Source organism: Pungitius pungitius, chromosome 19, assembly GCF_949316345.1.
Source record: "Pungitius pungitius chromosome 19, fPunPun2.1, whole genome shotgun sequence".
NCBI lineage: Eukaryota > Metazoa > Chordata > Actinopteri > Perciformes > Gasterosteidae > Pungitius > Pungitius pungitius.
Genome location: NC_084918.1, coordinates 9,598,850 through 9,626,156, shown reverse-complemented (window position 1 = coordinate 9,626,156; position 27,307 = coordinate 9,598,850). Strand labels below are relative to the sequence as shown.

The 27,307-nt window shown below is 42.1% G+C and overlaps 1 protein-coding gene across 1 annotated transcript in view; it reads left to right on the top strand.

Moving 5' to 3' along the window:
• Positions 1 to 27,307, top strand: part of ctnnd2a (catenin (cadherin-associated protein), delta 2a) — a 221,281-nt gene that overhangs the window by 123,347 nt on the left and 70,627 nt on the right. Inside the window, exons 13-14 of the mRNA XM_037455312.2 lie at positions 10,816 to 10,948; positions 20,958 to 21,171. Coding sequence (XP_037311209.2) covers positions 10,816 to 10,948; positions 20,958 to 21,171 — 347 coding nt within the window. The remainder of the gene's footprint in view (positions 1 to 10,815; positions 10,949 to 20,957; positions 21,172 to 27,307) is intronic.

Sequence of the window (27,307 nt, the reverse complement as noted above, 5' to 3'; positions counted from 1 at the left end):
TCTTCTTCCCTTTTTAAATCCCTTCATCCCTCTCCCACAATGTTCTCCCTCCCCGTCCTGGCTTCCTCCCCCTCTATCAATGATCCCCAAGCTCTACGGACCATGCTGACAATAGTCCTTTGTGCATGTTTGCATCCGAGTGTGCGTTTCCGCCTTGCACCGAGGCATGTGCTTTCACCTGATAGTATCAATAAAGGTCATCCTGTCAGCCAGACACAAGCTTCTTCTGAACGGGACTCAAGTGAAACACTGATCTTGGTGAAATGGTGGCAGAGCGAGGTAGGGAAACACACAGATATCGAGGGAAAAGAGGGAAACCGTTAAAGAGAGAGAGAAAGACAAATTGAGGAATATGTGCAGGGTAAGTTGTTGGTGTTTTCTTCCCCCTCTTATTAAAGGTGTGTGTGATGGACACACAGGATGTGTGTATCTCTGGGCACTGGCGCATTCACGTGTTATGGCTTTTCCCTGGTGTATATTTTGTACCTTGTGTGTATTTTTCTGAATCACTTCACTGATTCAGCATTTGTCACCGCCTGGACCAGCATCCTATGAACCAAAAACCATGTAATTACTTCAGGATAGCTCAACATTGTGGGCAAATCTTCTTGCCAGTTCTGTGCCATGTTGCATGTAATACTGTCAACATTGGTGGAGTTGCCGTGCACACAGTGTAAACACGACTCAAGCGTAGAGTAGGACCAAAGGTTTATTCCCAAATATACGGAGAACCTCAGTAAAACAAATTGAGCAAATCATTTTTGGATTCATTGTTTTCTAGCTGTCACAGAGGTGTCAAACAGCCATTGCTTGGTAATCATTTTGCTCCAATTCCGTCACGGGTTTTGCTTTCATGGCAGCAGTCATTTAACAAGTATGGGTGAACATGTTTAAAATGTAATGTCTCTTACCAAATGATACCACTTTAGAGAATGCAGTCATCTGTGTCATTGAAAACGTGTTAAATTAATATAAGGCAGCAAATCCACCTAAACCTCAGATCAAACTGATTAGAAAGGTAACCACCATAGTCTCCTCCGCCTACATTCCTCTACGGAGGGAGCCAGTGTTTGTGTAGTTGTGTACACACCACTGGAAAGTATTTCCTTTTACTTGATGTTGAGTAAATCCAGTGTGAATATAGTCGTCACTCTGTCATACTGCATGATGTATCCATGTTGACGATCCAGCCTGTGATGGTTTATATCGCACAGTTCTCACCCTCATTCCTCCCCCCACCTCCCCCCCCCTTCCCCAATCCTTCAAGTGGATGACTGCTTTCAGTCGCACTTAATCCGCTTTTGAAGGTTGCATTAATGTGTGAGAGCTTAGGCTAACGCGTTCTCACATGAAAAATCTTTAAATGCAACTGGCTATTTCTGTGTCATACCGCATTCCCCAGCCTTGGATGTAGTCATCACAACCATCGCAGTGTCTTTCACACACATAGCAGAAGTAGTCATTATTGATGCTTGGATAAATCTCCAAAGCCTGAGACGTCATGATTGCATCTTGTTCGTTACTGCCTCTGTCATCCCTCATGTTTTGTTGTTGTAATATTTCATCTATGCCATCTTTTTACCCTAAATGTCGTCATCTGTATTTGTCAGCGTCTTTGTATTCCTTGTATTTTCTTGCACGGCTTTGAGAAAATACAGTGCTGCTCCCACTTCTGTATTTTTATGAACTAATGAGAACAGCAGGTGCGGCAGCTAATCACTGGATTATTAGTTTGTCTTCCCTCTTGCGTCACCTTGCTTATTACAGTATCTCTCCCACGCACACACACAGGCTGCACACAAGGAAATGCAAAATGCGAAATGTGCCCACAACCAAACTCACACACATGCCCAGGGAGAGTTTAGTCACGTCACGGTGAAATGTAAGCTTATTCCATAATTACCCAGTAATGCTGGATTTTATATAAGGAAGCTGCACAGCTACCTATTATTTAAAATGATTGTTTAGAAATGTTTGCAAGGCCAGAACTTGGACCGGGGAGTTTGTTAGTAATACTTTATAGTGGTTATTTAAAGGTGTAACGAGGAGTACATGGGTAAATGCTGCTGGCTCCTTTAACAGCAGTCAGACATGGATATATTACTGAGTTGGCCGACCTTTTTTTTTTTTTGTTGCGTTGCAGTCGATACAAGAGCCACAGACACTGGGTTGGTAGACAGTTCATTTATTTTCACTGAGCACTTTACCGACACCTGATGACGTCGGGTTAAGACGTGTATACCTGAGCCCATGAGCCCAAGTGCATACAAAGAAAATAACGTGTATTAGCATCACCATATTTGGCTCTCACAGCAAGCACCTCAACAGGAACCTCTGTGCCTCATTTTTCTTGTTAAACAAATAAATGGTTGACATCTGCTAGTGTGCGTATATGTGTTGTCTAGAAAAAGGGAAATAAATAGTGTATGTGTTCATATCTGGGCAGGTCATTGACCTCAACACTAAATGGATGCCTCTGATAAGTAAGTCCGACAGTGGGTGCATGTGACGCACGTATTTGTATATTAAGATCATGCCAATGTCGAGCTTGACCTTATCAGTGCGATATTCACCGGACAGAATACTTCTGGATAATTATTGCTCGGGTGATACACACGAACACACACTGACAGTCAGTGGCACGGTCATCTGATATGAGGCATATGTGTTGTCCAATGCACGCACACACGCACGGATACATGGCTTAGGTTAGCATCCTCATTCGCACCATCGCAGTATAAATAGCTCACCTTTCCCCGCTTGTCGCTCGGAGGCCGGAGCAGATTGTGACATGATTGCATCTCGGCTTACAAATCAAGTGACAATGGGACAGTAATTTTTCAGCGGGCTCGCCTTCATGCAACAGCTTAATCTTCTGCTTGCGTTGTGATTGGCTGAGTGCAGCGGATGGAGTTTTGATTGGTCAATCTGTTCACTCGTGTTGTGTCACTGCGGACGCTTTAGGTTCTCGGCCTTATGTCGGACACCATTGCAGTACATTCTGCTGATGCGGGACTCGGCGATGTCGGTTCTTTTATTGCTCTGTGCAAAAACCTTAACCCCAGTCTGCAAATGCGCTCGAATCCCAAATTCAACCTTGAGGAAAAGAATTGTGTCGCACTCATCTCATCTTTTACGGCTGCTGCTTCGATGTTAGCAGGGGGGCACAATCGCCGGACACCCCTTCAATGAGCAGACCTCCTTACACACATCAATAGTAAACTGTGCGTTTCTACTCACCCCATGACGAAGTCCTTGCCTACGAGGATAGCACCTTGATAAAGTCAGCATTGTAGCACACTGAATCTCTTACTGCTACTAAATTGTTTTTTTCGATCGGAGAATCCAATAGTGCTTTCTTCCTGCTTCAGATTACAGTAGAGCACACTGCTTAATCTTAATGAGCGAGCAAGTGATACATTGTACTGGTCCAGATCACCTCCGTTTCTTTTGGCCTGTCTAATGAATGTTTGACTGAGTGTATGTTTTACCGGCCTATTGTTTGGCTTTGTAAACATCCAGTAATTGCACCGTGTTACGGGGGGGAATAGTGCCAGCGGGCTAAAATGACCGATCAGCAGAAGTGGGATAATAGCAGTGTGAATGTGTTTATTTGCATGTTTGCAGTGTGTGTGTCTGTATATTTTCAATATACAAGAAGTATACAAGTGCTTGTGTGCGTAAGTGTGGGTGGGCTTTATTGAATGTTTAAGTGCATGGGAGTGTGCGCACCTTACTGCAGTGTGTGTGTGTATTCAATACGCTCGGTATGCTGGCTTTGTGTATAAATGAACACCTGTCATTCAGCTTAATGTCGTGTTCGATTTGGCCTCTTTCTGTGTGATCAGCTATTTGCAAGGACTAGCGGCGGCCTTTGTGTTTTCCTTACTCTGGCAAATCGCTCCATGGCCCTGCTCCCTAATGCTGCCCTTCAACAGCCCCATTCATGCCAGCCTCACCAGAAAACCAAAAACACTCCTAAATGACTTTTGATTTTAAGTAGACACAGAACAAATCATCCAAAGCAGTAAAGAGTAGAAAAAGGCAACTTTCATAAACTGCGAGTTGGGGAGTAGATCAGTTCAATGCACGGTGCAAGAAGAGAACAGATCCAAATGAAACCTCAAAGATGAAAAGGCGCCGTTTCTCATTCCTGTGAAGTCTACTTTGCATTTGACACCTCTTGCGTAATCACTCCTCCTACTAACGTAGGACTTGTACAAGAATTGTTGATGAAGTGCACTTTCCTACTTGAAAATCATGATACTAGGAAAAAAAAAAGAAAAAGAAAAATCCCCCAAAACCGTGATTCTTTTACCAATGAGGTTGAATAATATTCTGCAAAGTAACTATTTACTATTTTATATTATCATTGTTTAAGTTCTCTCTTAGGTTGGTATTAGTATACAGTTCGCTGTATCACCAGCTCTTTTCCCTCCATCATCTCCTCCTCTGTCCCATTCATGTAAGTCAATATCATCCTTCTTACTCCGTTCTTTGTTCGCTTTAATTCAACCTCCTGAGCCTCCTACTCCCGGCCAGAGAGAAGGCGTATTGATTTTTTTCCTCTTCTATGTGGTTGCCGCATGGGCTCCAAATAGAAGGAGAAAAAAAACAATAACAACTCCAGATTAATCTAAGAAAGAGAAGGAGGTAAATAGAGGGAAACAGGATGGAGCTGTGTGTGGCCCAAAGGAGGTAAAGAGGAAAGAGATACAGTGGTCATACGTGGCTCTCATACTAAAGTGATCGTATGAGAATGCCAGGACCAAAACTATTGTTATTGTTTACATAAAAGAATGAGAGATGAATTTAATAACAGAATACAAAAAAACATCTATACTTGATAAAAATATAGGATATAACTATATTACATTAACTATATTTTAGCACTTTTAATGTTAAAAGTACTGTAGTGTGTTTACTAGTGTGTTGTTGTTGACATCTAAATGAAAGCTGATCAGCTATGGGCTTTTAAAATAATGTGATCAATAGTAATCAGTACTGTTGGTTCAGAGTTTGGGTTTATGGATGGGTCAAATAAACATCGGACCAGTAGTTACTGTTGTAGAGATGCAGAAACAACTTTTCCTTTATCCGTTCTATTGCTATTTCTATTTCTATTCCTTTGCATTCCCTCTGGTCTCTCGTATTACGTTCTTCTCTCCTTTGACTCATTAATGATACCTTCATCTTCTGCACCATCTCACCTTTCCTCTCAGTGGAGAGAGGGATCTCTTACTACCAATCATTGTCATTCTCCTATCAGTAACTGGGGTGTGGTAGGCATGGGGGGGGGGGAGGGGGAAGGGGACAGAAGCTGGGATGTTTTCTTTGCAGCTTACTCACCACCAATCCCCACCAATTTTTGTTCTTTGGCTATTTCTAGATTGGTTTCATCCCAGGCCATTTGTCACCCTCTCTCTTCTCTTACCTTTCATTGATCCCCTTTACTGTTTACAGGGTTTTGAGTTCAGGTCTCTCAGACAGAGTTTTATTTAACATGAGAGAGGAGCATGTGCAGAACATGCAACATGCTAAAGGCCATTCAGCCAAGATAACACGCACATGACATTTTGCATGTCATTTTTGTCAAGTCATTTGTAGTTACCCTAAATAATTTTGTTCATCTTTTTTTGTCAGGTTTAGGGAAGAGAACTTCATTAGACGTAGAAATAGATCATGAAATAGTTGGATTACGACAACATAACTTCTTAGTCAGGTTAATGAGAAAGATTGTTGTTAATCTTAACAGAATAAATTACAATACAATAAATAAACATTACTGCCGTCTTTATACTTTCTTGTTTATAATTACGAGCAAAATATAAGAAATTCGTTTGTTAGGATATCTACAAATTACTGTGATTTTTTTTTAATAGATATTAGCTACAAATGCTGGATGAGACCATCATTCATATTATCATGCTGTACACCCACAAATGCACTTCTTTCGCATATTCTCACCTGGACAGAGACTAGACAAGAAACGAATATATTTTTAGGGTTGTGAGAAAATATTTAGACGCATCTTTCACCCTTTCCTATGTCTACCAGTACAACCGTCTGCACTTCCACAGCCTTGGCTGTGCGTGTCAAAGAGAAACTTCTCTTCTCAAGCCATGTCAGAAGGATACATCGAAAGACTTGGCTTGTTTCCTGGATAGCATCCTAATTAGGTTTTAATTAAAGAAACCCGGCACTCCACTTTGAGGCGATGCTTGTGCATCTTCACCTCTACCTTATTCTGACTGCTGTTCATTGGGGTAATTTCTGATGTCTCTTCTGTGTATTGACTTTACTTTAACTAAAGCATACTGAAGGAGTCACCGAAGGATTCACACACACACACACATACACACACACACACACACACACACACACACACACAGACACACACACACACACTGTCAAAAGAAGACCAACATGTATTTGCATCCAAACCAGACTAAAACATACCGTGGACTCAAGTCTTACACATTCATATGCAGTTCCCCTCAGCATTTCCATCCATACGGAGGGAATATAAATAGATCCGTTATAAAATGTGTAGTAGGAGGCAAAGAGAGGATTCACATAGTGAGAGATAAAAAACATAAAGAGAGGGCTTAGGAAAAAGGAGAGTGTAGAGTTTTGATTTGAAATGTGCCATTTGCTTCTCGGTCCAACTCAAATTCTTATTCAATTCCTCTCGAGTAACAGAATAATTTGTTCAGCAAGGCAGAAAACAACATAAATTGCATTTTCATTCTGGTGTTCTTCCTCGTTTTTTGCTCTATTTGATCTGTCTTCTTCCCCCCACGCTTGCTCTCTCACTCTCTCTCTCTCTCTCTCTCTCTCTCCCCATCCATCCCAAAACAGTGATGAAGATTGATGTTCAAGTCCTAATTAGCATCTGCTTTGGTATGCACACTGCCAGTCCGTCCATTCCGGACCATCCAATCAGTTAACAGACATGACAGGCCTTGTCCAATCAGCTTAAGGCCATCGGCATAGACTTCCTGTGTGGAGCTGTCACTCCAGGTGCATTGTGGTCCCTGCTGATGAATGTGATTAGGGTTAGGAGACACAAATCGTGTGCCACTGTGTTTTTGATCATGCACGGCATATATTACAGCTACGAACAAATAAATCCAGCACCACAGTTATACATGTTTGACTTTCTGTTTGAATATTATTACCATTTCATGTTGAATCTTATTGATGGTGTTGATTCTATTTAAACCTTAAGTGAATCTTCAGTTCTAGTCTATCCGAAAAAGTTGTGAAGCTCCCCATATCGTGTTAAAATTAGAGACAAAAGGGGGACTTTAAAACAACAAACATAATACAAAAAAGGCTTACAATGAATCAGATATGCTTGTACACCAACCAATAGCAGATGACCACTGCAGCGCCCTTATGTGCAGTTGGACTCTTCATGAACACAAGTTGCAGAACTTCATAACAGAAGACAATCATCATTTTTCCTTCTTCTTTTGTCTTCTTTAACACATTGTCAAATACAAAAGTCATCCATTCACTCTTTGCCATTTCACTCGTTAGATTACAGGGGTACCGGAAAACATGACAATGACTGATGCAACAGAGGGATGATGTAATGCCTCAAGCTATGCCTCAAGCTTCATCGAGTTATTATCAAAATCCAAATATCAACCACTGCTTGTTTATGTATCCAATTAGTGTTTTTTATTTCCCTAGTAAATTAGCTTTGCATGTGTGTGTTTGCATACATGTATCAGTGGTCATGTTTGGATTCAAGCCAGAGATCCAGCTGTCCCATGAGACCTGGACATGAAAAGAAAGAAATATGAAGAGAAGTTTTTCTTGAAAAAAAAAAAAAAATCCTTTGATAATCTTCACATGTTCACGTCTTGCTCTCTGCTGTCACATTTTGCCTTCCTCCTGTTCCTTTGTGCGTGCGTGTGTGGCTGTGTGTGTTTGCCTGCATCAAAGCCTCGCCCCTCACACATATTTTCCTCTGTCCCAGTTATATCACTCTTTCTCTGCCTCCACAGACCCCCTTGCCACCTACCTTTATTCTCCGCATGTCACAGTGCTCTCCTGCCGCACCTCATCTTTTCAGTCAAAGTATTTCGCTGCATCACGCCTACGCATGCCTCGAGTAACAGCCAAGTAGAGACAGTGCCATCTAAATTATCCTTGTGCACAAGAAACGCACCAAGAACGCTTAGCTCAAGTTAAAATAAAAAAAGGCAAGTCAACAAATTCTTCCGTGGGGCATTTATTACCACAGGAATGAAATAATGAAGTGTCATAGAGAATATGGCACATGGGCGGGTGCGTGCTGTGGGGCGGATACCTGAGAAGTTCTTTGCCAGTGCCTCTTTGATCAATTGTCCCTTGTGCAGAATGTGTCCCTCTTTGTTTGCATCCCGCTGGTTTACGTCATCGGCTTGTCGCCTAGCGGTGCGTCTACCAGGGCTCTGGCTCTCATTAGCACCTGTGTTGACATGACTGGCATCTCTTCTGAGGGATGTTTTTGTGTTCTTTTTGTTTTTACTTTCTCCATCTTCTACCGGCTTCTTTTGCAACGATGGATCCGAGGCTACTTTTCGAAAAACACACCCTTTTCCATCGCCTCCTCGTCCTCATTGTCTTTCTCCCTCCGTGTTTCACTCCGTCTCCCTCGCTGTTCTCCCGTGCTCTTTGCCTCTCCCACCGCCTCTCTCGCTACCAGGCGTATTTTTAATTAATGGCGTGCCGTGATGCTTATCTTATCAGCAGATCACTCTGCTTTCTATTAACTACAGCGACGGAGCTGGGAGGCCGTAGAGGATGGGTGACACACACACGCGCACACAGACACACACACACATCCACACACAGTCAAATCAGATTCATATGTACACTGAAGAGCAGACAAGGATGAATATGGACACACCTGTGCACATGGACACACACACACACACACACACACTAATAGACACAAACTCACACAGAGACAAATGGCAATTGCGTCCACGTAAACACACATCACGATCCTATCTCGCTCCTACCACACACACTCACACACACACACACACATATAAACAAACTGTCCTGATGGTATCTGGCTGCGTGATTTAAAGGGTGTTGTTTGAGGGTCTCTCCTCCTAAATCCCCTAAAAGCCTTGGGAATCCCTCCCTCTTCCTCCCTCTCGCTATCTCTCCTCTACCTCCCTCCTTCGGTCCTGCTTTCTGGCTGAATGAACACTTATCATTTGGCAGATAAAGAGCCGTCCACGCTGGAGCTCGCTTTATCTTTAAGGGCCACGTTTACTCCCTGTGAACAGTCTGCTTTTCACAGATGTTTCACAGAGCACGTTAGCTTCATCTGACTGAGATGAGAGTGCACTGTCGAGGCTTCATTTTCTCCAGCGCACTCACAGTCCTCCACCCCGTCAATAAGACCTCCACAATTGTCCCGTAGTTGTCACATTTTCATGGTTATTGAGGCTGAGCTTGGAGGCAAAATAAATCACGGTTCTCTACACCATCTCCATGGGTGATTACGTTGAGTCGCATTTTGGCACAGAACAGCGAGCTTGGCGCCAGAAACAACAAAATCGATCCTCAAGCTACAAAAATCGATGGCAGCGGCAACTTTTCAACGCAGGTTTTCTCCGGATCATATCGGGAGTTACGGTTTTTCAAGCGTTTAGATAAAAAGAGAGAGAGAGAAGGAGAAAGAGAGCGAGGACGCAACTAAAACCAGCCCACAGAGTGGTTATTGGAGAAAATGTTACAGAGGATTGTGGGCACACGTGTACACACAGTCACCCACACTTTCTGGCGGAGTCATAATTTTCTCATTTGGGGGACCGTAGCAAAACAATTATCAGCAGGGTACAATACAATAAAGTACACCATTTCCTGGGTATTACCAAGGGACAAAACATTTATTTCACTTTGTCACTTTGTCCAGTGTGCTGTAAAGTCCTAATGGCAGAAAGCATAGAACATAACTCACACCACTCACGCTGCAGACCGCAAGCAAGCGGAAGTAATGCTGCACTGTGCAATTCTTCCAAACTTTTTATATCGTTTTCTAAGTTTACTCAAAACCATTTCGGGACTTGTGTGTTCTCATGTGTGGTTGCACTGAAATTCTCTTACTATTTATAAACTTGTTTGCAGTGTGTTGCAATACTTCACGGCCATTCAGGTGGCCTTCGGTTTGACATGGTAATCCAGAGCATATTCGTGTTTGCCAAGAACCATATTCTACTGTGTTCACTGCAATTTGCAGTTTACATAAAATGGCATCTTACGCCACATTGAATCACTTGGCCGAAGAGAGTAGAGACATCAGAGGACTCACTGTGTTGTTCCCCAAAGAAAGCCCAAACTCACCTGCGCTGTTAGTACATTTGAGCCTGCTTTCTCTTTACCTATTTGTAAAAGTAAACATGGATGCAGACATCATCTCCACTTGGCTTCATTTTTCTTCCTGTGAAGGGTAGAAATGACAATGTTTTGCCAAATTGGGCATTCAGTGTATGATTTTTATCCCTTTGTATGCTTATCTTGTAAAGGCCTCTCCCCTAACACGAGAGCTCTTTGGTGATAACGGAAGTTGATTTTTTTCCAATTCAATCAGTCTCTCCTTCGCCTCGCTTTTTTTCTTTCTTTCTGTTTGTACCCTATGTAACCACATGAGTGAGAGTGGGAATATGTGTATCTGTGGGCATGTTGGGGAAAAGGAGTCTGTGATTTTAATGGACTACTTTTGGTTAATCTCCCGTGTTTTGGTGAGATGCTTTGTTAAAGTGCTGCGGGAATTGAAGTGCCTCTTTCTGTCCGTCTCTGCAGAGAGTTTGGGTGGAGAGATCCTGAGCTGCCAGAGGTGATCCAGATGCTACAGCACCAGTTCCCATCGGTGCAGTCCAACGCTGCCGCTTACCTACAGCATCTCTGCTTCGGAGACAACAAGATCAAAGCCGAGGTTTGTGTCTGTGTGCGTCTGTGGTATTTGGGAATGATTGTAACGTGGATGATAAAAGTAATACAAACTGAATCCCTTCTTCTGAGTTGACGTCGTGACAGCTCAGGCTGCTTTGGAGAAAGTTTTAACTAATGATCAAACACAAGGATCAAGCTTTGCCTATTATTGAGGAGTATTTATAGTGAAAGCGGATTTCAATTAGACCCAAAGTAAGATGGTCTCTCAGAAGCTATTTTAGTTGGAAGTCCCTTTTGAACTCTCAAACACCTTGAACGAGGCTGTAGTCCTTTAAAATGCTCGCAGTGAGATGCTGCTACACTCAAATTTCAGATTCTACAGATTTCCATTTCCTTTTTGTCTCTCTTCAAATGCCACTCAACCCACACACCCATTACCTTCGTAATCAATTTACAAGTACATGAAGACAAGGGAATTGACCTTTCATTTTCTTCACTCAAGATAATTTCTGTACAGTCAATAGCTGCTTTTGCAATGTCAGTGTGATCCCACATCGCTAAAAGGCTCTTTGATTCACAGTTGCAAAGGAACAAACATCAGCATGATGTGCACACATGTGGTATGCAAACACACTCTTAAAAGCTCTAAATGCATCCTGGGAAAAAATGAATAATGAATGTAAACTGAAAATTAGGCAATTAAACTCAAAGACTGCTATATCTACTCTCATCAATCCACCCGTGCAAACAAAGATACACACTTATATAAGTACAAAAATGAGATCACACTTATAGTTGCAAAAAAAATCTCAGTCCACTCCCTGCGCCTGTGAAACAAAGCAAAGAGTACATGTCTTTTGTAATGGGGGTAATTGTGGCCTAATGGAGGTTTCCACAAATGGAGAAAATAGCAACTGTTTGTTGACAGTGGATGTCTTCATCGGTCTGTTTGCTTGTCTTGTTCATGGCCCAAGGCGTTGCTAAACACTATTTACACAAATTAAATTGGCAAGAGATATCAACGAGCCAAAATTGATGCTCCGCATAACAACAAATAAAAGCAGGCTTTAACACAGATACATCTACATGCACACGTTGCAACATGTGGTTACAATGACAAAATGCATTGTGCAAACTCTTCTGCAATGAGGCACAGAAATGTGCCCTCAATCATGTTTCCTAATTGTTTTTAAATGAAAAATAGAGATGACAGACGATCACTAAGCCAGATACGGGATATTAGTCTTGTTAAAGATAGTATTGTTGGAATGAAAGATTTTGCTGTATGCTTTAATAAAGTGATGAAAGTAATGAGTTTGTTTTCTTATGATACATGATAAATGCACATTTATTTCATTACGCAGAGAACAAATCAATGAATCCTTTTCTGTTACCAACAGTGTTTGCGTTTGATTTCTCTCTAATATGATGATGCAACCCTCCATTGAGTTAGAATTTGACATTATTCTTGTCACATTTGAGAGTGAAAACCATCGTGTGCATCTTCCAGCTTATCTTTTGCGTCTAAAAGCTCAACACCTTTAATTGTATTACATTTACAGAGGCTGAGGCAGAGGCTTGTGTATGTACTGTGTAGAGCCATCACATTAATGGCGGAGCACATCTCGGAACATCCTGGCTCTCGTTGGCGTCGTTTTTTCACAGATCTTCTTGCAGTATTCTTTCAATTTCAACAAAAAGAAGATTCCAAAGAAAGTTCCAGAGCAAAATTAAGATGTAATGAATATGGTCTATTAATGTTCACTCAACTTGTGAATCTCTTGATGTATCTTGGTCTAGGTAGGGCTTATTCTCATAATTTTAATAAGTTTCAAGGTTGAAGAGTAAATGTCTTTGTTCTGCCAGGCTTGAAAAAAAACATCTGCAGGGACATTTAGTTAGGAGAATGCAATATCAATCAAATAAACATCTTTGACTCTTTTTCTACAGGCAGGCGAATAAATGATCTCTTATTAATTCTGAGAGGCAGCCGTATCTCTAGTGAGACTTCTGGCATAATTTAGTAATACTTTCTTTTCTTCATCCACCCATGGATATCACTGACGCTGTTTACAAGAATTAATTGTGAAAAAGAGACATTTAATTGACAACCATCAGAACCCCTCAACCCGCCGGCAGGTTTGAAAGAATTTGAAGAATCACAGAGTTAATTGAGGAAAACCCACAACGTTAGACTGAATAATTTCATTAGCATGCCCCCGTGTCGCTTACAATACTGCTGGATTTTCAAAAGGTCCAATAGTCATTGAACAAATCAGGAGTGACAAAAACCCTTCCCTTCAGAATGATTACCCAAGTGTAAGACAATGATGTACATTTATGCTTCTCTTATTTTAAAATGGCTCCAAATGGATTTTTAAACTAACAAGATTGTGTAAACAGTATTACATAATGTGCAGCTGTGCAGCACTGAATGATTCTTCTAAGAAACCAGCAGTCATGTGATTTGGACCACACAGGAAAGTACAAGATGTGGTGGGGAAACACTGGACTTCTGTGATGATTTTGAAAGGGTACATTCTTCTTTTTATTATGGCTATTTTTGACAAGACGAAGTCTGATGGATTACTTTGGGTTGCAAAGGAGACTATTGATTTCTCTAGGGCCATTACAATAACTCATATCCAAAGTACCAACATTCTTTGTTGTGATATAAAAAAAAAGAAATTGACGTTTGCTGAGTCAGATATACAGTAAAAAAGGACATCCCGCAGTCTTCTAGCAATAGTTGATTCCCACAATGCATGTTATAGAAGTAGAGTTGTATGTGTTCAAATCTGTACGCTTACCCGTTATAACCTTTGCAGCAGTAGTTGAATATGCATGTCCCTGACAGCTCTATTACCCTATCACAGCATGTGCCACAGAAGAAAAAGAGGACAGTTAAGGCATTTAGATTTTCTTGTTGACACAGTTGACATTTCCTAAAAGGAGGTCCTCTGTACCTGGGGGTGCTTTTCCTTTAGGGGGGTCACATGTTGTGGTTTTGCTCAGGTTCTCTGGTGTGCCCCGTCTCACGCAGGTATCCACTTATCCCAAAGGCAAAACACAATGTTTGATGGTTAGTCATATATATTTACATAATTCATCTTTGTATCATGCTTTGTAATACAAGGCATTTAACAATGTGCCACTCTTACAAAATGATAGCTACCAAAAATGTCAACTAGTGTGGCAGGTAGTGTAAAAGATCCACCAAACACACAGCATAGCTTACATGTAAGATGGGCCATCTCACTTCCAGTAACAGGCAATACAAACTTAGATTGTAGCTATTTGTGAAGCACTGAAGACTAAAGTCTTATCTCCCAGTTAGCCAGATAAACACAGATGGCAGGGGACACACTGAGCCGCTAGACACAGCCGCGAACATGACTTGTTATTCGCCGAAAATATGACTTACTGTTATCAGGATGGGAACAAGCACGCACCCTGTGGTTTTTCTGTCTCTTGATATTTCAAGTCGTTGTGTGAGATTATTTGCTGTCTGTTGGTGCATTTAAGGTCATGCGTTGATGTGGAGTGCGGCCACTTCCTGTATGCTTGTATCCATTCACATGTACCTCGAGAGAAAGATTACAGTTGAGCGTGGAGGCAATTGGCCATATTCATTTTAAACATCCTTTATACCCCCCCTCTTCTACACACACACACACTTTGATGCTCACTTGCAAACTGCCATCTTGAGTACGTACGTACTCATGACACTATTGACTTATGCCTCCATCACCTTTAGCTACACCCTCGCAGAAGCACAACACACACACACACACAGTGTCAGACTAGAGTTCAGTCACATCAGTAATTCATTTTGTGTAGCAGCCTTGTCGATATCTATTTATCCAATAGACCGGTTGGGGGGAGAGGAACGTGCCCCCTGACACGGTGTCACCCCCACAACCCCCCCTGCACCATTTTACTATATGAAATGTTTTCTTTCCTTTCTTTCTGGTTTTAGATTGTTTAGAGCGTGAACTGTGAAACTGGCAAACTTTGAACAGAGATCAGCATGAAAGATGTAACAGACACCGTGAATGATCTATGGCAAATATTGAAATGATATTTCATGTTACCGAGCCTCTTTACGCATTCTGTGTATGCAATTTTACACTCTGATTACTCTGTAAAATAGTGAATGGGAGTAGACGCAAGGTTTATTTTTAATCCCAATGGAAATTCCCACCAGTGGCAAAAATTTCAAAAAGGTCATCAATGACCACTTTAATTCAAAATACCTTTTTTTAATTTGTTTAGCCATATTTCTGGAAGAGAAAAGCCTCTTTCCTGATGTTGATTTCTTAACAAAACACAATACCCTGGTCTGGTCACCTCAGTTCCGCGCTCTGGTGCAGAAAATAAATGTGTGTACATCTTAATAAATGGTCATGAGTATGAAACCACAGAGGACCACCCACCAACCAACGCACCTGCACGTATACTCACACACTGAGATTATTTAACACTCTCCCCTGCTGCCAAGAGTAGTGCTTCTCTTTTGCCATCATTTTCAAACAACAGAGTAGTGGCTCTAGTGTACTTGTCAAGGTATGTTGGGGGTCTTATTGGTGATATTCTTACTTTAAAATGAGCTGTTTTTCTTCTTCAGAACAATATTAGCAATAGGTTAATGGCATGTTTGGCCCAGTTTAGAGGGCTCTAGAGGGAAATATTAGCCCCGGGCCAGGAACTTAATTAGCCGAAGGTTGAAAGGCTCTAAAATGAATTTAGCCCGCGGCTCAGTGTCAGCTAAAAACAAATGCCCACGCGTGTGTGTGTATGCCGGCATGAGGTTGAAAGGTGTGACACGTCTTCACCCTGTGTCATTGCACACAACTCTGCTGCTAATTGTTGTTTCCAATGTAATGACTGGAACACACTCCTTAGACGTGCCACCAATCCTGGCATGAGCCTCCCACTTTTATAGCGCCAGCACCACCGATTCCCACTATCTCAGTTGTCACCCCTGCTAACTGTTACCACGGCAATGCCGTCGCCATGGGTTACCTGCAAAACAGCACGAGACAAAGACCAATCAATCAGCGCTTCTGATCTTCCTTAAATGAAATAGAGGGATGGGCACAGAGGTATTGTCGAGCCTTGTAGGTGACTCTACGAGGCATTTCGGAGTAATAGCCCGAAGGTTTTTATGAAATAAGCGATTAACTGACACAAGAATAAAGAGGAGAGGAGCACAAGAGTGGAAAGGGGAGGGTGAGAGGTGCAGAGGGGTTGAGGTGAGGACTGGTGGGCATAAAATGAAGCAACAAATCTGGTTGAGGAAATTGTGGCCAGTGGTGCAAGGTTAGTTTGCCATTCATTGCATCCCTTAATCCATTTTAATTGAATAGATAAGCAAAGTCATTTTCCTCGATAAACTCTTGCTGTGTCATCACAAGCCTCCACCCACTCTCTGCCCTCGCCACTTTCTTTCCCTCCTTTCACAGTAATCCTCTCTCCCCACCTTGCCCACACTTATCAATCTTTTTTCAATCAAAGTTATATTGCACTTGTAAACACTCTCTCCGGCGTGAATATGTTTTGTTCTTTTCCTTTTCCTTTTTTATTGGACTCTTCATGGCAAATGCTTGAGATGTAATGAAAAAATAATGATCTGCAGGCATAATCACAGGAAAGTCTATTCATTGCATCCCTGTCAACATGTCTGAATGGTACATTCCAACCATTTGTTGCTTCACAATTAAAACAAACATTAAGGAACAGTTTAGAGTACATGTGCCTGATATCCCTAGTGTTGTGGAGAATGTGCAACAAAATAATGGAGGTTTTCAAGAAGCCTGATTATGCAGTCAACCGTGAAAAACAGTTTTTCCAGTTATCTGGATGAGTAACTATGCCTGTTGCTTTACTCCAGGGGCCAGTTGTTCAAAGGTAAACTGATCGGATTTTGGTTATCGGATTGGATCAAATCTTGAAAATGAGTTGTTCAAAAGGGAAAGAAGGAATCTGAAATCAGATTAGATCAGGGAATCCAATCCTAGTTTTAATCTGGATCAAACCTTCAGTTTGTGTTGTTCAAAACTTGTCAGTGGGATTTGGATAACTTTGATCCAAAAAAACAGGATTATCCTGATCCCAACAGGGGGTAGGATTTCAAGGTGGTTTTTAGGAAGAAAATGTAGTAAAACTTTAAAATTGGTCAAATAATACATTTGTATCATTTAGTGTATATACTTTTATTTATATTTTGCACTTAACTTGTGTAACCGTTGTAACAGTGATAAAGTAGACATAGGCTAACAATTAAGCTATTCAGTATAGTAAAGTAAAAATAAAATAAAAATGATTGTGTCCCCATGAAATAATCCCCCAAACAGATTTCAATAAACTAAAATAATATATTCATTTTTTGGTCATTCATCACCGTATATTAATTTCAAAGAAACAATCATCAGAGATGAGCCTGTCAAAAATAATGTCTAACAATTGCATCCCTTACTATACGTCCAGTCAGTCCCTGATTCTGACAGACCACCAGAGGTTGGTCTGGTTCTTCAACAGGCCCAGGTGCATCACAAACATCATCACAGAGAGGGACATTGCGCCTGGTAGCGATGTTGTGCAGGACGATACATGCAAGTATTATGTTGCATGCTCCCTGTGGTTCCACTCGCAAGTAGTTAAGGCATGCAAAGCGTCTCTTCAGAACTCCATTTAAACGCTCAATTGCACATCTTGTTTTGCAATGAGCAGTGTTGAAGCGTGCCTGCGCAGGTGTGGTTGCTGCAAGAAAAGGAGTCATCAGCCATGGTAGGAGTGGATAGGCACTGTCTCCTAATATTATGCCATCCGGTCGGTTGGTTTGGAGCTCTCTGTATAAAGCACTCTCTCTCAGGATGCGTGCATCATGAACAGACCCAGGCCACTTCACGACACAGTTTGTGATGATGAGGTCAGCATCGCCCACAAGTTGGATGTTGATGCTGCGCCTCCCCTTTCGGTTGATGTACTCCCAATCCCTCTCATGAGGTGCTTGGATATGCACATGAGTGCAGTCAATAACCCCAATAGTATTGGGCATATTCCCCAAAAGAAAAAACTTGTGCTTGGTCTGGGCAATCTGGACATCCTTTGGAAGTGAAACAAACTGATTGACCAGGCTGGCCAATGCAATTGACACAGCTTTCACTACATCACTCAGTTGATTTGTCCACTCCTATATTGTCACCAACAACTTGGTAGAAAGTCCCAGATGCATAGAAGCGCAGAGCAAAGAGGACCTGTTCTTCCACAGACAGACTGTGGCTCCTTCGGGTTCTCCGTTGAAGTTTTGGCCTGACAAGGTCTGCAATGTACTTAATATCAGCATTCCCAAAGCGAAAGCGAGCATACAGTTCTTCAGTGGTGTATTGCTCCAGTGGTTGTGCACGCTCAACATACACCCTTTGACGGTATCCTCTTCCACCAACACGGTGGTAGCGATGGACAATACCTGCCATGTCAGTGTCTCTCTCTAAGTCCTCTGAGAAAGGCTGAATATAAGATGGCTGTCAAATACCCACACACCAATTGGCTGACGTGCTGTGGCTTGTGTTCAATTAAATCAATCATGCCCAAGGCCTACAAATACTATTTTCACTACAACAGAAGCGGTGAAACCATGGACTCAAAAGGACCTAATTTCACTGTTGCAGAAACCCATGCACTGCTGGAGGGTGTTAAGTGCCATTATGCCTCAATAGTAGGAAGCTCTGTTGCAGGTGGAATGGTGACTAACAAAAGGAAGAAAGACATTTGGGTTGAAATCACCCAGAATGTAAATGCAATGGGGTCTGGCCAGAAGAGGACCTTGGAGCAAGTGAAATTTAGATCGAAGAATCTGAGGGCCAGAGCAACGAAAGACCTTGCTGAGGCAAAAAACACCCAAACAGGCAACAAACCCTTTAAGAAAGGTGAATACACAGATGTGGTTCTGGACATTATTGGAGGTGAGAACTCTAAAGCTCTGCATGGGATTCATGGTGTTGTAGGGGATGGTGAGCCTACAATTGTAGAGGAAAGTGAGCCAGTTCTTCCTAATGCAGAGGAAACATTCATTCTGGATCTCAGCCCTATTATTGAAGAACAACCTGGATCCTCACTGGTAGAGCCAGCAGTCACAGGAGCTCAGAAAAGAGGCTTGAAGCATCCTTTGCCGAATAATAATGATGATGCCTATGAATCACTTCTTAAACGAGAAACTGAAAGAGCAGAAGCACAGATATTCCTGGCAGAGGAACAAATCAGACAAATCAAACTTCAGATCCGCCTCCTAAAAGCAGGGCTTGGAAATGCTGGTAAATGCTAAGAACCCTGAACATTCTTTATTTCGTTAACAATTGGATATTTAGCCATTTTATTTTTTAGATGTTTTCAAAATATCCACTATGTATTTGTTAATGTATATTTGTTTTTTATTTGTTGTGGTTCAGATGAGGGGTCATAAAAGTAATTATTTAATATAATTATTATTTAATATAATTTAATTAAAGTTAAATTATGAATGGAAGTGGATGTTTATGTTATTTTTGTGTTTTGGCTCAAAATAAACACTTACAGTGACCCTATGTTGGCTCTTACTTCTACCTGTTCTTTACATAGCCCACATTGTGATATGTTGTCCCATTTAGAGCACTGTAATCCGGATTTGGTAATCTTGAAAACTGTGTATCTGGATCAGAGTGATCCAGTCCAATGTTGCTTTGAAAAACCGGCATAAAAGTAAGATGGATTACCTGATCCTGGATAGGAAAAAAGGGGATTTCCAAATGCGGATAATTTTGATCCAGATTAAATGTTTTGAACAACTGGCCCCTGTGGAGATCACAGCAGCCTGCTTCTGGTGATTAGTACACACCCCTGTCGATTGGACTAAACACGACTTGCTGTAAGCTCTGTGGCCCCCTAAGGCCGATGAAGATCCCTGCAGGGGAGAAGCAAAGTGGGAGGCTTTAAAATGCACCAACGTAGGGAGAAGGCAATGCTTGTATCGCCATGGTGGGAAGGCATAATAGGTAACACCGTAGGGGGAAGAAACAATGTGTAACACCCGAGTGCCCTCAATGTGATCTCCACTGGGCTAACGGCCCTGAATGTCTTGTCTCTCAGAATCAGGAACACAATCATAAATCTGCACTGATTGGCTTATTTGTTATTCGCTCTTTGTGTGTTCTTGGTGCGAATGTGTGTATTTACTTAGCAAACACAGACTCACATAGAATACAGAGTTAGATGAGCAGTTTGGAGAGTGAAGATGTTGCTTGTATCCATCCATGAATATGTTTCATATAGCCTGTTGATTCTACTATTGAGGGTGTTTGAGGAGTCACACTGGTATGATTACTTGGTTAAAACCAAAAAATCTCAACATCAATTTGAGAGCATATTAGTCACCCTGAATTTTGCCATTAGGTTTAATTCATTCATATTTTAATCACTAAATAAATATTAGATGCAAATGTCTGGGAGCAGACTTCTAAGTATTAATAGGAACATTTTACAAAGCCTTTTTAAATCTTCTTCTTTTCAATTAAAACTCTTTTAGCTAAATGCAGAAGCAGTGAGTTCAGCGCAGTATATTATTTTTGTTCCCATATGCTTTAGGTCTTTTGGTGTTCTAAAGAAGCCCCTCATATGTCCAGTTTAGGCTCGTTATGAGCAGTTATTCAACACAGACACGCAGAAGGACAAGCAAAATTAATATAACGCTACGTTTTGTTAGATTATAAGCAAAGCGGGTTTCACTGCTCCGTTCCTTCCCTCACCAGTGTGATTAAGTGTGATTTTGTGAAAGCACAGTCATTAGCTGTGTTGTATTATCTTTAATTAGTACACTCTGGGTTGTTAATCTTATTGGCAGAACTGACAGATACTATAGGCCGCACACAAATCCTGAAAACACATAAGTAGTTACTTGCATATACAAATGTTGATCATTTTATTGAACACCTTTCTGGTGGCGGAGTGGGTAATATGTTGGTTAGTGATGTTTTTCTTGTTGAATCTTTTAACAATTCGTCTCCTTTGATCCTCAGATCCGCAGACAGGGAGGCATCCAGCTGCTGGTCGACCTCCTGGACCACAGGATGAGTGAGGTTCACCGCAGCGCCTGCGGAGCCCTGAGGAACCTGGTGTATGGCAAGGCCAACGATGAGAACAAAATTGCCCTGAAGAACTGCGGCGGGATTCCTGCCTTGGTCCGCCTGCTGAGGAAAACTGCAGATGTGGAGATCAGAGAGCTGGTCACAGGTACCGTGGCTGTGGCTAAACGTGCACCTCATCTCCCTCGCACGTATACATATATTACGGGTTAAGCTACGTTTATTCTCCATGCTAGATTCTGCTGCTTTGGCCCGCGGAGAGATTTAAATAGTACTTGAACGTGTGTGTACGGTGAGGTGTGCAGATGCAAGGATCAGTGGAGCTGCTACATGTTACTTTTCACAATGCAGAAGCCAAGGCTGTTCAAATTTAGCTCCTTCAGAGGCATAACAATTTAACATTTCACCTGATTGATGTCTTATATTAAATCACAGTTCTTAAAAGATTAAAGGACTCAAAGGCATAACATCTGGAAAGAATGCAGTGGAAGCATCAGGCCTCTCCCTCTTTCTCTAGCAATGTGTTTTGTTCTGTGTCCTTTCTTTTCATCTGTTTGAGTTTTTATTTAATGGCAATTTGGCTCTACTTTTTCTTTGCTTCAGTGCCTGCAAATAATCACAGAAAATGTGTGCGTAACATTTACGTCCCTACGAGCAAGTGTGGTGGTTTACCATTGCTGGTCAATGTTGACTTAACCTGGAGGGCGAGAGCGAAACAAGTTAGCCGCGGCACTGGAGACACACACACCCACACACACACACATACAGCCGGCTGAACGCCCACGCACAGAAACTAAGATGAGCATATACACACACTCCTTCAACTACACTCAGATGTGCAGCATTTATTGCAGAAAGATACACGGATATCTGTGGAGGCAAACAAATGTATGGATTAAATATGAACACCCACCTGAGCAAACCAACATTATACAGTATGAGCTTCTATAATTCGCTGTTCTGCTACATGCCTCACACTAAGAACTTAATATTCTAATAAAGGCCCTTTATTTCTTCCATCTCTGCTAACCGCAATCTCACAGATGCGCACACACATACACCACCTCCAGCATATGTGTAATGTGCAGCTACAGTTATTTCCCAGCATGACATTGGTTCTCCAGCCTCAGGACAGGTAATAATGATGAAGGGTGAGCATGTGTGTGCGTGTGAATCTTGTTTGCCCATATGTGTCACAAGGTCTTAGCGGTTAAAACCTGTGTCACTCGTGGAATTCAGCAAGTAACAACCAGTGTGTCTCTGTAAGTATTATTTTGAATTAAATGAAGTGGGTAGCTGTGACTTTTGAAAGGTGGGGATGATAGCACCGGTGTTACAATGAGCAGTTATGTTGAAACAACATTTTGCTATCTAATTTGTCAGTAGTCTCTGCGCACAACACATGTGGTGACACTTTTGGAAATGTGTCAAAAGGATCCAGCGCATGTAATTGGGAGATTTTCAAAATATAATATTTTTCTTTCAGCGCACCCTGGTATCAAGTGGTGGTTTGGGGACCACTGATCTAATTCGTCCTATTTTCCTTTTCTCCACTTCTTATGTCCTTGTCTCGTTCCGGCTCCTCTTCCATCTAAAGACTCTTCAGACTACACCTTGACTAAAAACACTAAACCAATTGTAGCACTTCAATTGTACTTATAATGGCTCTTATCGATAGCAAGTTGTAGATTGGCTTATTTGATGAAATTGCACTTTCTTGTTTTTGTTCTTCTGGGTTTGTATCCTTATGGTTGAAAGGCACATATTGTAAGTGGCTTTGGCTTTTGGACATGGAATGTAATGTAATCTCTCTGTTATCCGTGTGCACGCTGGCCTTCTATGGGGTTCAGTGTCGTGCACCACCCGGTGCTGCGGCGGTATGTATCTGCACTTGTGGCCCCATTGTTTCTCGCTCTTTGCTCAGACAAAAGCTCACTTTGTTGCACCGGGTCAGTCCGGAGATAAGAGAGCGTGTGCTAGAGGATTGGACATTCCCGATGACGAAGTACAACCATGCTCATTCACACGTGGACACAGAACCCAACAGACAAAGAGAACCACACTATATCACACATGCACACAAAGAATATTGAGTTGAAGTCGGTGGTGCCCCCATGTTCAATTTGACTTCTGACCCCATTTTATCTCAGTGGGACGGAGCTCATCTTCACATATCCATCCCTAGATGCTTAGATCCTCACGTGTCCCTTGGGGAAGGGGCCAACAGACATCCCGCGGGGGATGGCGGGGACAAACAAAGCCTGGACACAGCAAAGCAGTAGAAGAAGGATGGAGGTCGGTTATTATTCAATATTATTGACACCGCTGTAACAGGTTGGGCAGAGGCAGGAAATGGAAGGACAGAGACGTGCATGTAGTGGATGCAGAAGAAAGAAATAGGACCAGTCCAATGAAGGAAGCTGTTCTTTTTGCGAAGATGAGTTTTTATTAATAAAGTAGCTGGTTACCTGATTGGAAGAAAGAGGTAAGGAAGAGAACATTTTTAAAAACAAATGGGATGGAAATTACTAAGAAGGATGAAAAAGATGGGAGGGATAAACCACCTTCCTATATTCTTCTTTCAAAAAAGAATATAGAAAGTAAACAATAAGGACATTTACTGTGTATTCCAGATAAATGAGTCAGTTATGGCAGTCAATAGACGTAATCTACGGGGATGCGCTGGCACCTTGATGAATATCACCGCAGCACTGGAATAGATCAAAGGCACCGCTCGGAGATGGAATGTGTTTATTTGCAATCTGTAAGCAGTTTAAGGAATTAATAAAGTGCACCGCAAGTCATTCTGCATCATATGTTGAGCTCTGACTTTCATGAATAGTCTTCCTGCACAAACACACACACTGAGAGTCTACTTTCCCACTCGCTTTCGCTGAGGCTTTTGCCTTCTCTCTCTTGCGGCTGGCTAAGGGAATCGGTGTCATGCAGGACTCTTCACTGTTGTCTGTTTACTCTGGTACTTAGCGTTGCACTCCACATTTCAATTGCTTTCATGCCAGTACTGCTGCATTTTGAAGTCAATCTTCATTTGTTTCAAGGAACACCTGCCTGGGCTCTAATTTACCACTCAAAACTGTTTGCATAATGACTTTAATTCAATCAGGGAGTGCGTTGAGAATTTTTTTTCTGAAAAAAAAAAAGACAATGAGTGCCACGTGTGAAAATCATTGGATTATGTTGTAAATGCTTTTGAAAAAGTTTTAACAAACGCCATGCTTTTTCCCCACATCCAGTAACTAGCACAGCTTTTTTGCACCTACCCAACCCAACCTCGCAGAAGGTCACGGAAAAGAAACAAAATGACATAGAACAAATGCACTCACACAGTCAAAAATACGGCAAGAGGTAAAAGAAGGCCACTACGCATTGAGAAAATTACATTTGAGAAAATAAGCTTCTATCGTTTGTGTAAATTAGCAAAATAAGCCTTTATTGCATATTTGACAGATGTCAGATCATTAAGCCAGAGTGTCGTAGAGGGCGGACATGCCACATCAACAGTGCTTGTGTTCAGGTCACTCGTTATTCTAATTAGAAAATGACACGTTAAATAAGTCAAACTTAATGTGTACCGGTTGAAACTGGAGAAGGCGCTGTAATTCAAAAGAGGGACAAAAGACAGATTTTTTTTTAAAACTTTCATGACAAAAATAAGTTGAGAGATCTTTAGTTGAGATTCATGTAGTGACAGAAATACAGAAGGCAAGACTTGATGAAGTAACTCCCCGTCCCCCTCCTGAAGAACTGAACCTGTGGATGCTTTGGACCGTGTGAGGGGCAGCTACTGGATAAGTCAGTGTGAACGCGTAGAAACTCTTTTCTCAGACCATTGCTCGACATATCCTTGTAATCTTTCTTAAAAAGAGTTACCAGGCACCGCATTAGCGGCTCCGCAGGGATACGTACCAAGACGGCATTGGATTTATTGCCAAATTACTTTCCTCGCGGACATGACCTTCATTACTAATTGGTGGCTAAATGATTTGAAAGCAAGAAAATGGCAGTCTGAGAGGTTCTTTAGGGGCAGTGTTGCATACTCAAATGACATCAATAGACACAATCTTCAACTGCTGGACGTTAAAAGAAGTGCTTGCACTGTAGTCATAACAAATCAGCTTCCTCATTACGGCCTCAGTGTTGTCAGCTCCGTCAAAGCACTTTCCTATTCTGTGGGATTAAAAGAATCTGTTTAGGTCTGAGGAAATGAGAACGACCGTAAAACCTTCCCTCAACAGTTTACCCTATCTGCCTGTTGGTCCTGAAGTTTAAATATAGACAAGCTTTATTGGCTTCCCGGGTATAAGTGCGAGGTAGATAGGACGAAGTCAAGGCTTCCGGGCCTGTCAGTCAAAGTCTGGTCGATGCGCGGGCTTCGGGTGTCAATAGGAGATGCTATCCTTACTCGTGGGCTCACCTTGAAGCAGTGGACCATGGCATAACTTAACTAGCTGCTGCTCATTGCTCTGGGCGCAGAAGCAATAGCTGGGGAAAGTCGTGTGTGTAAAATGCTGCAGTTGGTGCAAACATCTTCAATGCATTACGACGCTGTTACAAACAACTGTGTTTTGTTTAATTGCTTTTAAACGGGGACAAGTGTACACGTGGCTGTAATGTGCCGATTGATACAGCAATGAGCGAACAAGAGTTAAGATTAGATTTAGATGGATTGAGGCTCGAAGGCTCGTTGCATAAAGGCAACCCTAAGCAAAATAAATGTACTCTACTGTGTAAACATAAATGAATTACCATAGAGAAATAGCACTGCTGCTGCGATTCCTTAGCGGGAAGTTGTTTGCTTTCTGTTATGTGAAAACATTAGTTCTCGCTGCCGGAGATGTCCAAAAAGCCATGTCCCCACTACTTTTCCAGTATTTGCCAAAGCCATTTTAATTGAAGGCAAAGCCTGTAACGTTTTTTCAAAAATGCTCCATGTTCCATCACAGTGGTTACTGGGATTCCAGTGGAGATCCTTGATGCCTTATTCTCTGCTGCTGCTGCTATGCTATACAAGTCCTGCAGAAATGTATCTGCAGTACTTCCATTGCGGAGGCCCTGGTTGGATTGAAAACCTCCCGTGTAAGCAGTGACAATTTAACCAAAATACAGGACCGGAGCTGACTGACCGACTGCAGGATCTTGAGTTGTATGAACCTGAAGGTCAGCTCAACAATTGTTAACATCCTGTCACCTAAACCATTACCCCAAATCAATATTTCGTTTTGGATTTCTCGCTCACAGATTTCACTAGCCACATTAGCAATGTAATTCTCCGTCTCTGGCTTTACTCATCACCGGGTTCTGACCCCACGGCTAACTAATTCACATAGACCCGCACAGATGAAGGCTGTTTAATAAAACATTGCCACTTGAGGCCTAACAGGCCTCACTCTCCCCTTACAAGTCACACTGTCATTTATTCATGAATTCATGCAATCATCTCCTCCGTTGCCCCAAACCACCCGGCTCCCGAGAAACTGTCCGTCAAGTGTCTGAAGGGAAATGGTGAGAGGGGAGAGAGAGAGAGAGAGAGAGAGAGAGAAAAAGGGAGACAGGAAGGGAAACAGGATGAGAGCACGGACGCATGGACATAAACGCTCCAGTTGGATGACATCATAGTCTGATGCTCACCTGATTGTACTTGTACTCCTCAGGACACTGAGGTTTAGTGAAGCATTTTCAGGGCTGCGTTTCCAGAGCTGGCAGTTGTGTGCCGTTGAATTTGTGTCAACCTTGACTCTTGGCAGACAATGGCAGAAGAATCTGTCCTCCGTCCTTCTGCTTGATTTTTGTCTTCACCGCTGTCTGTAAAAAAAAAACCTAACCCCAAATTCTCACACCCCTAGTGTGTCTTGTGTGTACGCGTGTTTTAATTCATCAATGTGCATTAGTTGGAGAAGCCAAAAAAAAGGTGTGCCTGTATCTTTATAATCCCGCTGACAGGTTCTTGTCATCAGAGACGACACTGGTTTTACATGATTGCAATCACACACTGAGAGCACTCGCCACTTGAGAAAACGGGCCGAGGCGAGAAGAAAAAGATGTTTGGAAGGGTTTTACTAGAGTGCCACAGAGTGCACGCGTGTTTCCCGATGTTTGAGCTGTTACCTTGGTTTGAGAGGAGCCTGTGAAAAGGGGAGTACGAGAGGAAAAAAGAGAACCTTGAGAAGAGAAACAAGAGCCTGATTAATAAAGGTGAAGGCAAATGTTGTCACGCTGCCACACACACACACACACACACACACACACACACACATGCACTCACT